We start from the raw sequence: 12,957 nt of genomic DNA on the forward strand, positions 1-12,957 counted from the left end.
CACGTGATCTCCTACAGTACACAGTGGTTTGAAATCAGAAAAACTAAGTGAAATTAAGCAATTCACAAGACTTAAGATGCTTTTTATCAAAAACTGTTAGATCGATAGCAATTTATGTCTTTAGTATAGAAAAAACATAATCAATTGAGTTTTGGAATCGTTTTTTGTTTTGCTTGGGAACCATATACTCAGTTTTAATTTTTTGGATTGATGTTCTAATTTTTTTCTTGGAAACAGAAGTTGGAAGTTCAGAAAAATATCGATTTCTTTCCAATTATTCCTTAAAATATTAGATGTGAGTCGAATTAAAAAAATGTTTTAGCAAGGTTTACATTCTAACATCTATTTGGCGTGTCAAACCACTGCGCAACGTCCCGGGCATTCGAGATAGCTCTTGCTAGAAGCTCACAATCTCAGCTGACAAATTCAAAAGGGCAAAATTTTAAAAAAACCATTCAAGGATTTTTTCAATTTCTTACTTTATGCAGCCAAACTCTACAATATGAAGATAGTTGTTGGTAGTGAAAATAACCCTAGATATGTGTCGCAATCGCAAGTCTCCTAGAGTATTTTACTATCAACTTATGGTCTTTAAAAACTCAAAGGGAATAATTTAAACGATGATTTATAAATGGCAACACATCATAATGCACAGAACCATAGAAATGTCGTAAATGAATCTGTCGTTAGACTTAGCATTCCAAATTCAGTTAGCATTCACTGGACAACTGGACAAATTCAGTTAGCATTCAAGTCAGGAAATTTTCAAAAAAAAAAAAACTGAGAAAATCTAAGTAATTTTTCCAATACTTGGACAAATCTAATAGATGAGAAAAGTTAAAAAAAGATATTTCAATTCAACGTTACAATACCACTTTCACAACAACCACGTTCAGGTCGATTTTTTTTCCAATAATTCGTTAATTTGACACGGTTCAAACCTTTCAGTATTACTCCCGTTCAAGTCGTATTTGATTTTTATTTTGATGTAATTGTCTCAAAAAACTTCGCAAAAATGATGAACTGTGAAATCTCTTTAAAAATCTTCGAGGATTCGAGGATTCAATCGGGGGGCCAGATACGGATATTTCACCTCAATATTCTGGCAGCTGGACCACACCATCTTCTTTTTTAAACTCTACGTTGAAAACCTGGGCTAGTCCAGATAAGTCCATGTCATCTGAAATACTTTTCCTAGATTGATTGGCTTTATTCAGATTTTATCAGTTCTTCATAAGTAACTTACTGTATACATAATGGAGATATTTTCTGAAGTGTTCAGTTTGAAAAGTTTGCTTACAAAATATGTTAGTTTAGATTTCATCAAAGGGGTTCATAAAAAAAAGTTCAAACTACTCGCGAACATAATTTGTTTTTGAATCGGTCCCCCTGATTAAGGTTTGGTTGTCATTCATAAATATTCTGAAACAACCTGAGGTGTTTATAATCATCACTTTGTTTAAATGAGTAAAAAGTTGAAAGTTTTAAAAATTTAAACAAAAAAATTGAGGAAATTCTGGACTTCCGACTTTTTGAAATTGAAGCTTATTTTGTGCTTCCCTTCCAACCAAATTTCATCAATGTTTTCAAAAGCCTTTTTGTTGTATAAGTGAAGCACGGTGTTACATCGTCGCATAGAACTTTACGCTCAGCTGACGTCATTCTGTCAGTGGCCTTATATTCAGAATAGCCAACGATTCTGATAACTGTCAATTGAGCATTGCTGGTGGTTAAGAATCGGATAAGCGAAACGGCAAACTATTGGTACAGCGGCCAAGTAATTGGAGCACCACAGTGAGTACGTTGCATGAATTTTTCTCACATTAATGAAAGTTCCATAGAGAAAACATATTTTTGTTGAACTCTAAGCAAGTTAGCAAGTAAATTCTTCAAAAGATGTTCTATGGTGCACTCAACAGGAAGGTTGGAATGTTGAAAAAAAGGGTAAACCATGCCTTAGGTGCCAAGGTCTGGTACATTTACTATAACTAGCTTTTGAAAGTTATTTAAGAATACTTCGGTATGTTATGTATGTTGGTTATCCACCATAGGTGCACGGATTTACCGCAGTTTCTGCCTAAGTATGTGCTCACATGCATTCTTAGATTATTAGGTTCGACAAATCTTCAATGCGAAGCGTACACCTTACCCGGACCCCATGGCTTCGTATGAACTGTTATGGATGAATGTATTGTGTTAATGTAAGTATATTTTGGAAGAACGAGTCAATCAGGTGGGCTAGTTTACTTACAGGTGTTCCGGTATCCGTGTATATACCTGGCCAACTTGCAACTGATTGACCATTCATATTAAATATATAGTCAGTTATAGGGGAAACACATCTTACCTGTCGGCAACTTATGGGATTCGAACCCAAACGTTTTTCTTGCCGATACCGGAAATCGAACCCAGTACGCCTGGCATACCAAATCCAGACTCGCGCTAGTCCATCCGCTAGACCAAATCGGCGCTAGCTTTTGAAAGTTATTTAAGAAAACTTCTAGATCAAAAACACAATTCGCAAAAACCGGTTTACAGTTTTCGCTACATCTGCAAAACTTCTAGACCGATGTTCATAACAAACACCACTTTGAAATCGTTTTAATAGCTTCTTCGTTGTTATCATGTTTGAAGCATCGTTAAATTTAACATAAATTCAAGAAGTGTGCGATTATGATGATTATTTTTATTTTTTTTTTTGTTTTTGATAGGAGTTTAACCCATTTAGGTCATTCTTCCTCGAAAATTATTTTTATCTAAAACTCGATTTACTGTAAAAATTACTTTTTGAGCTCTCTGCAGTTGGATTTGCAATAAACAAGCTGGTTTTCTCCACCATTTCAGTTTATTTTCATTTTCCACTATTAAAAAGATGCCCTGATGTGATATAAAGCCAAAAAAGTCACATTTGTATTCACTAAATTCTTCCAAAGCACTGTAACTTAGACTCATTGACAAATACTGTGCTGTTTTGAAGCAGGCACTAAGAAGGCATCTTAAAATGGTTAATTTTGAAGAAGAAATTTCGAAAAAGTATGTAAATGCATAAATGAAGCTTCAGACGTTGCGCAACTTTTTTTTTTTGGGTATAGTTGGGCCTAACGTACGATTGTACTTATGTATATGATAATGAACACAAATAAAGTAAAAATACCAAAAGAACATAAATGGTTTAAAAATTATTGTTTGGAAAGAATCGGTCAACTAGGTAATTTTTTACAGCGTTCTTACTGTGATGCAATCAACTGTGGGACACCCTTTAATTCCCCTTTGTATTTTCCAAAATGTTTTATGGAATTCTCAAAGCTCAAGAACAAACCAACAAATTCATGTTCAGCAAATTCCATATTGTCATATTACGGTTTGTTCCTGCCAATAGCTTTCTTGAGGCCATCGGTCTTTATCGCTCTTCATCAGTCGTCCGTCTCTGATGAAGTGGTCAATAAACGAGATATTCTATTGACAGCAAATCCTTTCCAGTGGCTCTTGTTCCTCTTTTCGTTTCCTAACCCTACGGGGGCTTGTTGTTTATGACCCCCCAAGGTTTTCCAGCTAGGGAATGATAAATCTTTTGGTCAACCTATTCAACGCAGCCAGAGAAACCGATATCGGCAAATAGATTTATAATTTTTTCGCGCAGATACATCGGCCACTGGCTGGGTATCATTTGTAGATGCTGCTGCTTGAACGACATCAACGACAAAAGGCGGTGGATTTTCCGCTTCTATTTCCAGTAGCAGCCAGTCACCGTTGATTTTGTTTGACCAAAGTGCAATCCTCCTGAGCGGGGAATATCTACTCGCGGGGTACAATCGCGAATCGTGATTTTTATTGGCGAAGGTTGACCACCACATATTTCCTTTAGTTAGCAGGGCAAGGGAAATCAATTTGATCCGATCGCTATCGTCGTCGTCATGGTCATCGTCGAAGTCATCGGCAAGCTATCATGATTCCTGGCCACCCTCAATCGTCCGTCCCCAAGGAAGGTTGGCGGCAGCAACGATACATTTGTAAAGTTGTGAATCAAAATGGTGCGCGATAAAATGGTGCAGATAAGATTGACGCTTCTTTTCGAACACATTGCGATGGATTTGTTGAAAATTGCTTGTAATGATCACTTCATTTGAGCTTTTGAGCCGCAGATTCAACGTTGGTGGTAAGCCGTGGAATTTGTAAGATTTTTTTCCTCAGAACTATGAAGTTTGTTTGATTGATCCATATTTACGACAATTTGATGTAATTTAAGAATTTGCCTTGAAAAGGATTTTCTTATCGGCAAAAGATTTGCCAAAGATCATACGAATATTTCAACCGTGTCATAAAACTATATGTAAGTTATCTCCCGTTACTGCATATTTACAATTAATTAGATCGATCTTCGTTCTTATCCAACTTCATACAATATTTTCGCGTAGTTAATTTAGAATGGTACAACTGATAATGCGTGAATTCTGAAACCATTTGATCGGCAGAATTATTATATAAGATATCTGTTCAGTCCGACGAGCGGACTGAAAGTTGGAATGAGAGCGCGAGAGTACCACACTGAGAGAGCCAGATGGTTGCTCTCGCTGAAGGCGTCGAGAAGGTTCTACGCGGTTCCATCTGGCGCAAGCACGTGCTTTTGTGCTTGCTCTTCAGCCTATTTAAGGGCGCATTCTTCAATGCGCCTCGAGTCAGTCGTTATCATACCACCAAACCGTCAAGATGGGACGGTAGTGTAAATAGTGTAAATTGTTTTAGTGATAAGTCAGAGAAATAAAATAGAAAGTAAATCAGGATAAGTGCCTTCTTCTTCGCTGCTTCGCTCCAAAGCCTTGCTCCCGGGTCTAGCTGCCACAATCGGCTATTTTCAGAGCCCCATCCAGAAAGAGTTTTGGATCTCGGTCAACCAGGCGATCGAGATCCCTTCGAGCCTTGGCCGCCAGGCAGCGTCATGAGGACCTGCCTCCACTGATGGGACAACCATGCGTGGTTGTCTCTCAAGGTCCAATCCCACGAGGGGAGCGGACCATCAGTGGTAGTTTTCCCGAGCGCTCACATTGTCCCGGCCTTGGCCCCCAGGCAGACAGTCTGCGGACCTGCCTCCACTGTTTGGCAAGCACCAGGGGTTGTCAAAGCCCAATCCCAGAAGGGGAAAGGGCAAGCAGTGGTAGTTTTGCCAAGTGCCCTCCCGAGTACAGTCCAATGGCTTTTCATGGCCTCAACAATATCCATAAAAATTAAAAATATATATGTATTCTTTCATTACTTCTTGTCATTAATTCACTCATGATATTGGTCAGCTTTTTACACTTTTTTTATTCGTCTAATAAAAATTAGATTGAAATGCAACCTTTTTCTTTAATTTATTTTTTGTTTTCTGTCGCATAAAACAAAACATAATTCTATAGTTTTAATAGAAAAACTACCGAAACTTGCATGAGCTAGTTGCAACTTTGTTTCATTTCGAGCATTCAGTATCTGTCAAGGCCAGATTAGGGGGGGGGGGGGGGATGCAATTGCTCCGGCCCCTTCGGATCAGGGGGATCCCAAGAAGAGGTTGAGGGGAAAAATTTAACTAATCAGGATTGAAAGTAAAAAAATTATCAAATCTGGAATCTGTTCTAGAAAATATTTTTTTTTCACTTCAAAAAGATTAGTTCTTAAATTAATTCCTGTAAATTCTGATTTATTTGAAACTTGGAATTTTTTAACCTATTTAATTTAATCCGGTATTTTTATCATTAAACAGAATGAGAGATTGTTCAAAACTTTGTTTTGAAATAATGTTTTTATATAAAAAATATTCTTCTTTTTTTCTTTTTTCCAAATATTTCTTATTAATGTTCTGTTTACTAAATATTTAATTCTAGTTTTGATATTGTGGCCTACTTTGTTCTTTAAATTTTGTCGAAAATTATATTTCATCGAAAAAATTTAAAATTCAAATCAATCTTACAAACCTTCAATGTGGTTTTGAACTCCAATTCTGAATTTTGTTTAAGAAAACTGATATCAATCCATATGCCTTTTAAAATTTTATCCAAAAATAACTTTAAATTTTTAATTTGAAATGTATTTCGAAGCAGAATTGAATCAGTTCTGACTTTGACTTAAATTTTATTGTGAGGCTGCCATTAGAATTGATTTCTCGAGTGTGAAAAAGCGATAAGCAGTTTTACTATGAATCTTTTATTTTACTTTCATAACCTGTTTTTGCAGAATTTGCATTGTTATTCATATTTCTTTTAATGTGTTTTTTTTTAAACAAAAACAACCACATACAGGATCTTAATAGAACTTTATGTTTCTCGAAGAGATTCTTTTTAATTAAATCTAAGCATATATATACATCTTTCGAAAATTTGATGGCTTCCATCTTACAATTTCTTAAACCACCAACCCACAGAAAGTGTACTCAATATGTATGCCGTGGCTGAGTTTCGATTTCATGCCCGTTGGCTAAGAAGACTTGAAGGCTATCCTCTGCGCCACGGGCTGCGACATGTTTACGTTTGTTCTGTTATTCTACAAATAAAGTTTCAATGATCATCTTCATTTTGATTGTTTCAATATGTTCTTGAAATTATCCAAATGTACATTTGATTCTTTTGTTTAAATATCCGTTTCGTATGGATTTTATATTCCTCGATCCCAGTTCGCAAAAATGAAGAGGGTAAGGGGCCACTGCAGTTGTTTAAAAATGTCGAGAATGAATAAGTCAAAAGGAACCTAATTTGGTATGGGATTATATTTTGATACGAGTTATGTTGTATGGGACACTTCCCTTCTTCTATTGAGTGGGAACGAAAGAGGCGACAATAGAGCCCCATACATTTGTTGCATATCTATAGAATTAGTCATATGAAAGAAACCAACTTTGTAGGGGAACCTCCAGTGGGATGAAGAATAACTCGATAACATTTTAAGCAAATGGGACAAAATTATTTATAGCAATATATATGGAAGAATGAATGACTCCTATCTTCTATCCTGTGGAGAGGAAAAAAATGAAAACGGAACATCCATACTTTTTTTTAATAACTCGAGAAATAATTGAGCAAATTTTTAAAAGAAGGGATTAACGTACGAGAAATGTTTTCTTGACAAACAGAAGGAATTTCATAAACTTTTTCCAATGACTTGGAAATTTCTCAAGCAAAAAAATCAAATTTGGCATGGGAGTGGAATTTATTGCAAGAAAATCATTTGTTTTGTACCAATTAATAAATAAATTATTACAGAGTCTTAATTTTGAAGAATAAATAATGATTGAAACACTAATTTTAGGTAAGGTTTTGAGAACAGAAAAGAGTATTTCTCATTTTTTCGTAGAAGTTCAAGTCTGAATATTAAATTTTTAATTAAATAAAACCCATTTTGTGAGTTCTGATTCCCTAATTATCATAACCAAAATTGTATTCCTATTTCGATATTTCGTATTCTGTATCCAGTTCAGGATTCTGGATTGAACCAGGATTTGAACCAGGATTTAAAAGCTTCTTTTAAATTTTGGTTCAAATTTGGTTCTGCATTTCACATCAAATTTACTCATGTTTTTCGAGATCATATGCATTTTCAATATTTTGATAGTAGTTTTCCAAACATGAAAAAAGTGAAATTTTGTTTTAAATTCAAATTCCAAGTTCTTAAATTGGATTCTTACACAACATTCAAACATTGAAAGCATTGAAATGGCAATTCAAAATTGAAAACTCAGTATCATATTATATCAATTCATTTCATATTTCTCGGGTGAGCTTTCATTACGTCGTATGAAATATCTTATCATCATTCACAGAAAACTGCTGCAAAAGTTCTCAAAGCAACATTAAAATTTGTATCTTGTATCTAATTGTATTCGAATCTTTTCCAGATCAGAATTTTATGAGCCTAGTTTTAAAGTCCTCATTCATGAGCCTTTAGTTTTTATTCTGTAGTTCAGGGTCAATCGCCGCCGCCCGTGGCTTAGAGGATAGCCTTCAAGTCTTCTAAGCCAGGGGGTATGAGATTGAATCCCGGTCACGGCATACATAGTACACTTTCGGTGGGTTGGTGGTTTTGGCATATTTTTAAGATGCTAGCCATAATATCCTCAAAAGATGTACGCTTAGAGTTAAGAAAAAAGGAATCTCTTCGAGGAAACATCATGTTTCATTGAGATCCTGTATGTGTTTGTGTTCGTTTGAAAAAAAAAGAAATTGAATAAATCCGGGCAAAATCCGGGCAAAATCCGGGCATTTTAAGTTGAAATGCAGGCATCCAGAATGGGCCGGACTGTTCAAATTTTTTTGTAAAATTTCCGGGCAATCTGGCAACATTATCTTAAAAGCATAATAAATCCACTGAAATTTGCATTGTATGATGAACAGTGTTTGTTCGTTCATGTATCCACTTTAGCATGTAATAAAAAGTTGGTTCTCATTTTCACCGGAACCAAATAAGTATTTTAGAGTGAGTGAATTAAGCAGACGATTTGAGGGTTTATTTTTGAAATGGCCATTGGCCTACCAGATTGCGATTCCGGATAAAAAAGACCCAGACAACCAGAAGTCGTATTTTATTTTACAGATAATATCGTATAGAATGTTATTTAAACTCATTTTCGTTTATCTGCACCTACAATGTGCGGCAAATGCATATCCTTTATCGTATTTAGATGCATTGCATGATTTTATTACAACAAGAAGAGAGACTCGTATTTATGTACATATGAACTCGACCTTTGTGTACGACAATTCGCAAAAAATCTGTGAAACGACCGATTTACCCTAGGTAACCAGAAGACGTATTTTATTTTACAGATTGTATCGCATACAATGTAATTTAAGCTTTTTGTAGATCTGCACCTACAATGTGCGGCCCATGCATATTCTTTATCGTATTTGAATGCATTGCATGATTTTATTACGACAATACAATCTTAATCAAGAAATTGGGTGCTAATGTACCTATATGGACTCAAAAATAATACGTATATACTGGTTTTGCTGCATTATATACGATATGTTTACACGTATATTTGCACGCATATTTGTGTTGCAAATTCGAAATACCCACCAGATGGTTGTCTGGGACGATGATCAGCCATGGTTGACAGATTTTATCGTGCTATGCATAAAATTATTCAAAATTAAGATTTTTTTCAACATGAAATACGATTTATACTATCATAACAACCAGGTGTTATATATTAGCAGAAAGAAAATAAGCTCGAAACTTGGCTTGCCACTTGGAGATATATGCTATAAAATCGTATATAACTGCATTGATTCGTAATAATGTGCATGCAATCGTATACCTATTCAAATTAATGCGCATGTCTGATTTTCGTAAAACGTATTTGCTGGCAATCGTTAAAGAATACAAATAAGCTCAATAAAATCGTTTATGATAATACGACATCGATGATTAGACTCGTATTAAAGGAAGCTTCAAAATGCTGATCTATTTTTAGATCATCGATGACGTGTTCTACGATTCAAAACATTTTAGTTATAGAAATATACGATTTGCTTTCGGTTTAATGCCTTTGAAGCAAATCCTCTTGAATTTATATATTCCAGATAGCATCGAGGAACCATCATGAGCTGCAGATCGTATCGTCAGGGGATCAAGTCCAGGTACTAACAATAACTTCATGAACGTTGAAAAAAATCAGCAATCAGGCAAATAATAAATTTTTACGATATAAACTTGAATTTGAAAGCAAAAAAAGCATTTCTTTGAAATATTCTTATTTTTAATATTTTTGGGGATGTTTAAACAAATTGGTTTGAAGTACAAAAAAATAATAATCTTATTTTTATTCAACTGGCGGAAAATGAAAGCCCTGCACTCAAATCGCAAAAGACGACCAAAGAAGTCGTCCAACTTTCCATATTGTTACGAAAAATGTCGTATATTACAACCTCAATCATCTATATGATGATGTAAATTGTCATAGTATATTCCAAAAAGAATCAGGGTAGTCGTAAATGATGCGCAGGACAAGTCGTGCAAATCGTAATTTAATACAATCCAAATCAAAATATGTTTGCTAATGTACCTGTATGGCCTCCAAAATAATACGTATATACTGGTTTTGCTACATTATATACGATATGTTTACACGTATATTTGCACGTATATTTGCGTTGCAAATTCGAAATACCCACCAAATGGTTGTCTGGGGAACAGGACTACCGAGCGAAAAAATAGTTACAATCAAACAATGAATCAATGGACGAATTGAATTACATAAACTTGGTAAATGATCAAAAACGGCTGTTCAAAAATATAAAACCTTCTTTAAATATGGAATTTTAAATCACTCTAAACTACAACATTTTCGACTGAAGTGTTTGCAGTTTACGAAGATGGAAGTTTTCTTAAGAATTCAATTTTTCAAGAAATTTTATTTCTTCATATTCTTTTACTTTCTATGAACTTTTTTAGCTAAAGAAACATATATGTAGGTGGATGCTCATAGAAATTAGATTTTTAAGAGTTTCCAAAATGTCCCGCTTTTTTCGTCGATGTCCCACTTTTTTGAGTGAAATGTACGTCTCGATGGTCGAGTGGTTAGCGTGGTGAGACGGTAATCGCTGGTCCACTGATGGCATGGGTTCGATTCCCATCTCGGTACTGGGTATTAAATGTTAATCTTAAGTAGTCCATGTCATTTATTCAGTCTGTAAGCCTAAATCGGCTAAGACGGTGAGTGTCTTTAAAAAAAAAAAAGAAATGTCCCGCTTTTTTCTGAAAGTATCTGGTAAACCTAGTTTATCAGCTTTTTTGAATCAAACATATTTTTTGTTAGGCTTTACTTAAACTTACTTATGTTCCAACTTTAATAAATATCACTCAAATATTTCTCCAGTTGTGTCGTAGTCGATTTTGTATACAATTATCTTATTTTTAAAAGATCATCTTTCGTATTGAGCCGTATTAAAATTTCATGAATATGAATGTTGATTGTATGTGTGATTGATAGATCTAAAATATTTTGAATGCTTATCATTTTGTCAATAATTTTTAAAATTGTTTCATTTGAAGTAGCCAATCGCACAGCAGTTGTAAAAACATTGATTTGATGTTTTTTTCCTCTGTTTTGTAATTTCAGTCGTTCTTCGGCCGCACCTACAACAACCTGTCATCGATTTCGGAGTGCAAAAACAACGGAGAATGTGTAATCAACAAGAAGAACCGCACCGCCTGCAAAGCCTGTCGATTGCGCAAATGTCTGGTAGTGGGAATGTCCAAAAGTGGATCTCGATACGGTCGTCGCTCGAATTGGTTCAAGATACACTGTTTGCTGCAGGAACAACAGGCCCACAAAAATAGCAGTAATAATAATAACAACAGTTTAACGAGTAATAATAACAACAGTGGAAGTGAAACCGGAAGTAGCAACAACAACGGAAGCAGTAACGGTAACAGTGGGAACAGCACTTCACCAGCCTTGCTGCCAAATGGGTTCCTGCCTACGAATTTCCTCTCGAATCTGTGTAACAATAATAACAACACATTGAACAACAACAACCTGAAGGTGAAACGGGAACTGAAGAGGCCAAGCTCAGCAAGCGATTCTGGAGCATCCTCTGCAGATCTCGATGAAAGCTCGGTACTAAAAGATGCCTTCCTGAGTCACAGTCGGAATCTGTCCCCGAAGGTCGAAATACCGGAAATCACTTTGACCAAAATCAGCCCTAAAGTTAGTCGAACTTCCTCGAGTTCCTCATCCTCGACGATTACGAATGCCACCGAAAGTTTCCGACCGCTACTAGATCGGATATCGCCATTTCTTCCCCACGCACCATTCCGACCGGAAGCATCACCCTTCTTTCCGATTCCTTTCGCGCTTCCTCCAGTGACATTGGGACTTGTGCCACCCAGCAGCAAACATCCGGACAACCATCAACACGAGCAACACGAACCGATCGACCTGTCTATGAAGTCGAAGTCATCCTCCTGCTCCGGATCACCGCTGGGATCCAGCTCACCCTTGCTGGAGCCAACGGAACCCACCGATCTACTTCCGATGGCTGCAAGCCCACCTCGGCCGGTTCCATTGGATCTCACTTTTGGTAGGGCGAAAGCTCTATCCGGGTGAATTTTATTAAAATCCTAAAGAGTTGGTTTTAAAATAGTGTTACAATGTAGCAAACACTCGTGAAAATTGTGTTCGGAAAATTGATTGAACGATAATGATATACCAAAAGTGCCAAAACGATCTTTGATAATGTTATTGTATTCTTCGATAAATAAGCAGAACTCCTCGCATTGTAAAAAAAAACAAAAACTGAAAGAAAAGAAAAATCGGCACAGCTGGCGAAAGAATTTAAATTAATACAAGAAATAAGTCTTACAGTTTTAAATTCTATTTTTGATAAAATTTTATAAACTCTGTTTGAGACTTGAAAAAAGAGTGCTAACCACTACAATGCTTGAGCTTTAAGTATTGTGAATCAAGTAACTATTTGCCAGTACAGTACAGGGGATAGTTGAAGCCAGTTTAAATGGTAAATTAATAAAGCAACAATAAAAGACGAGAATTGAATGATTTGAACAAAACTAAAGTTTCGCTGTATCACTGGAATCAATGAAAAAATTCTAAAAAAATTCTATAGTTTGAAAAAATTGCCAGTCTAAAAGTGAAAAAAAAATACAATAAAACCAGTTCAACTTAAATAGACAGTTACATTTGAGCCACGAATAAATTTATTGTTATTATGTTTTTCAAAACATGAAACAATTTGAGGAGAACCTAAGATATGTCTGAAATATATTTTTTCAGAAACAAAATCACTAAAGTTACAAACCATCTAAAAGTAGAAACTTCTCCATTTGTCGAAATATTTTGATTAACTTTATGTATTGAATATTTTTAAAATTCAAAATGCCTCTATTGAAAACATTTTCCACTGTTTTAATTAATTTTAACTAACAAAGCACCTTAACTATCAAAAGCTGTTCGGATCAATTTGACCCGAA

At 35.4% G+C, this 12,957-nt stretch overlaps 1 protein-coding gene across 1 annotated transcript in view; it reads left to right on the top strand.

Annotated features, from left to right (window-relative positions):
- LOC129742859 (protein embryonic gonad-like) overlaps positions 1 to 12,779 on the top strand; it is a 28,616-nt gene extending 15,837 nt beyond the window's left edge. Inside the window, exon 2 of the mRNA XM_055734803.1 lies at positions 11,087 to 12,779. Coding sequence (XP_055590778.1) covers positions 11,087 to 12,076 — 990 coding nt within the window. The 3' untranslated portion in view covers positions 12,077 to 12,779. The remainder of the gene's footprint in view (positions 1 to 11,086) is intronic.
- Positions 12,780 to 12,957: the final 178 nt, after the last annotated feature.

This window comes from Uranotaenia lowii, chromosome 2 (genome assembly GCF_029784155.1).
Source record: "Uranotaenia lowii strain MFRU-FL chromosome 2, ASM2978415v1, whole genome shotgun sequence".
NCBI classification, from domain to species: domain Eukaryota; kingdom Metazoa; phylum Arthropoda; class Insecta; order Diptera; family Culicidae; genus Uranotaenia; species Uranotaenia lowii.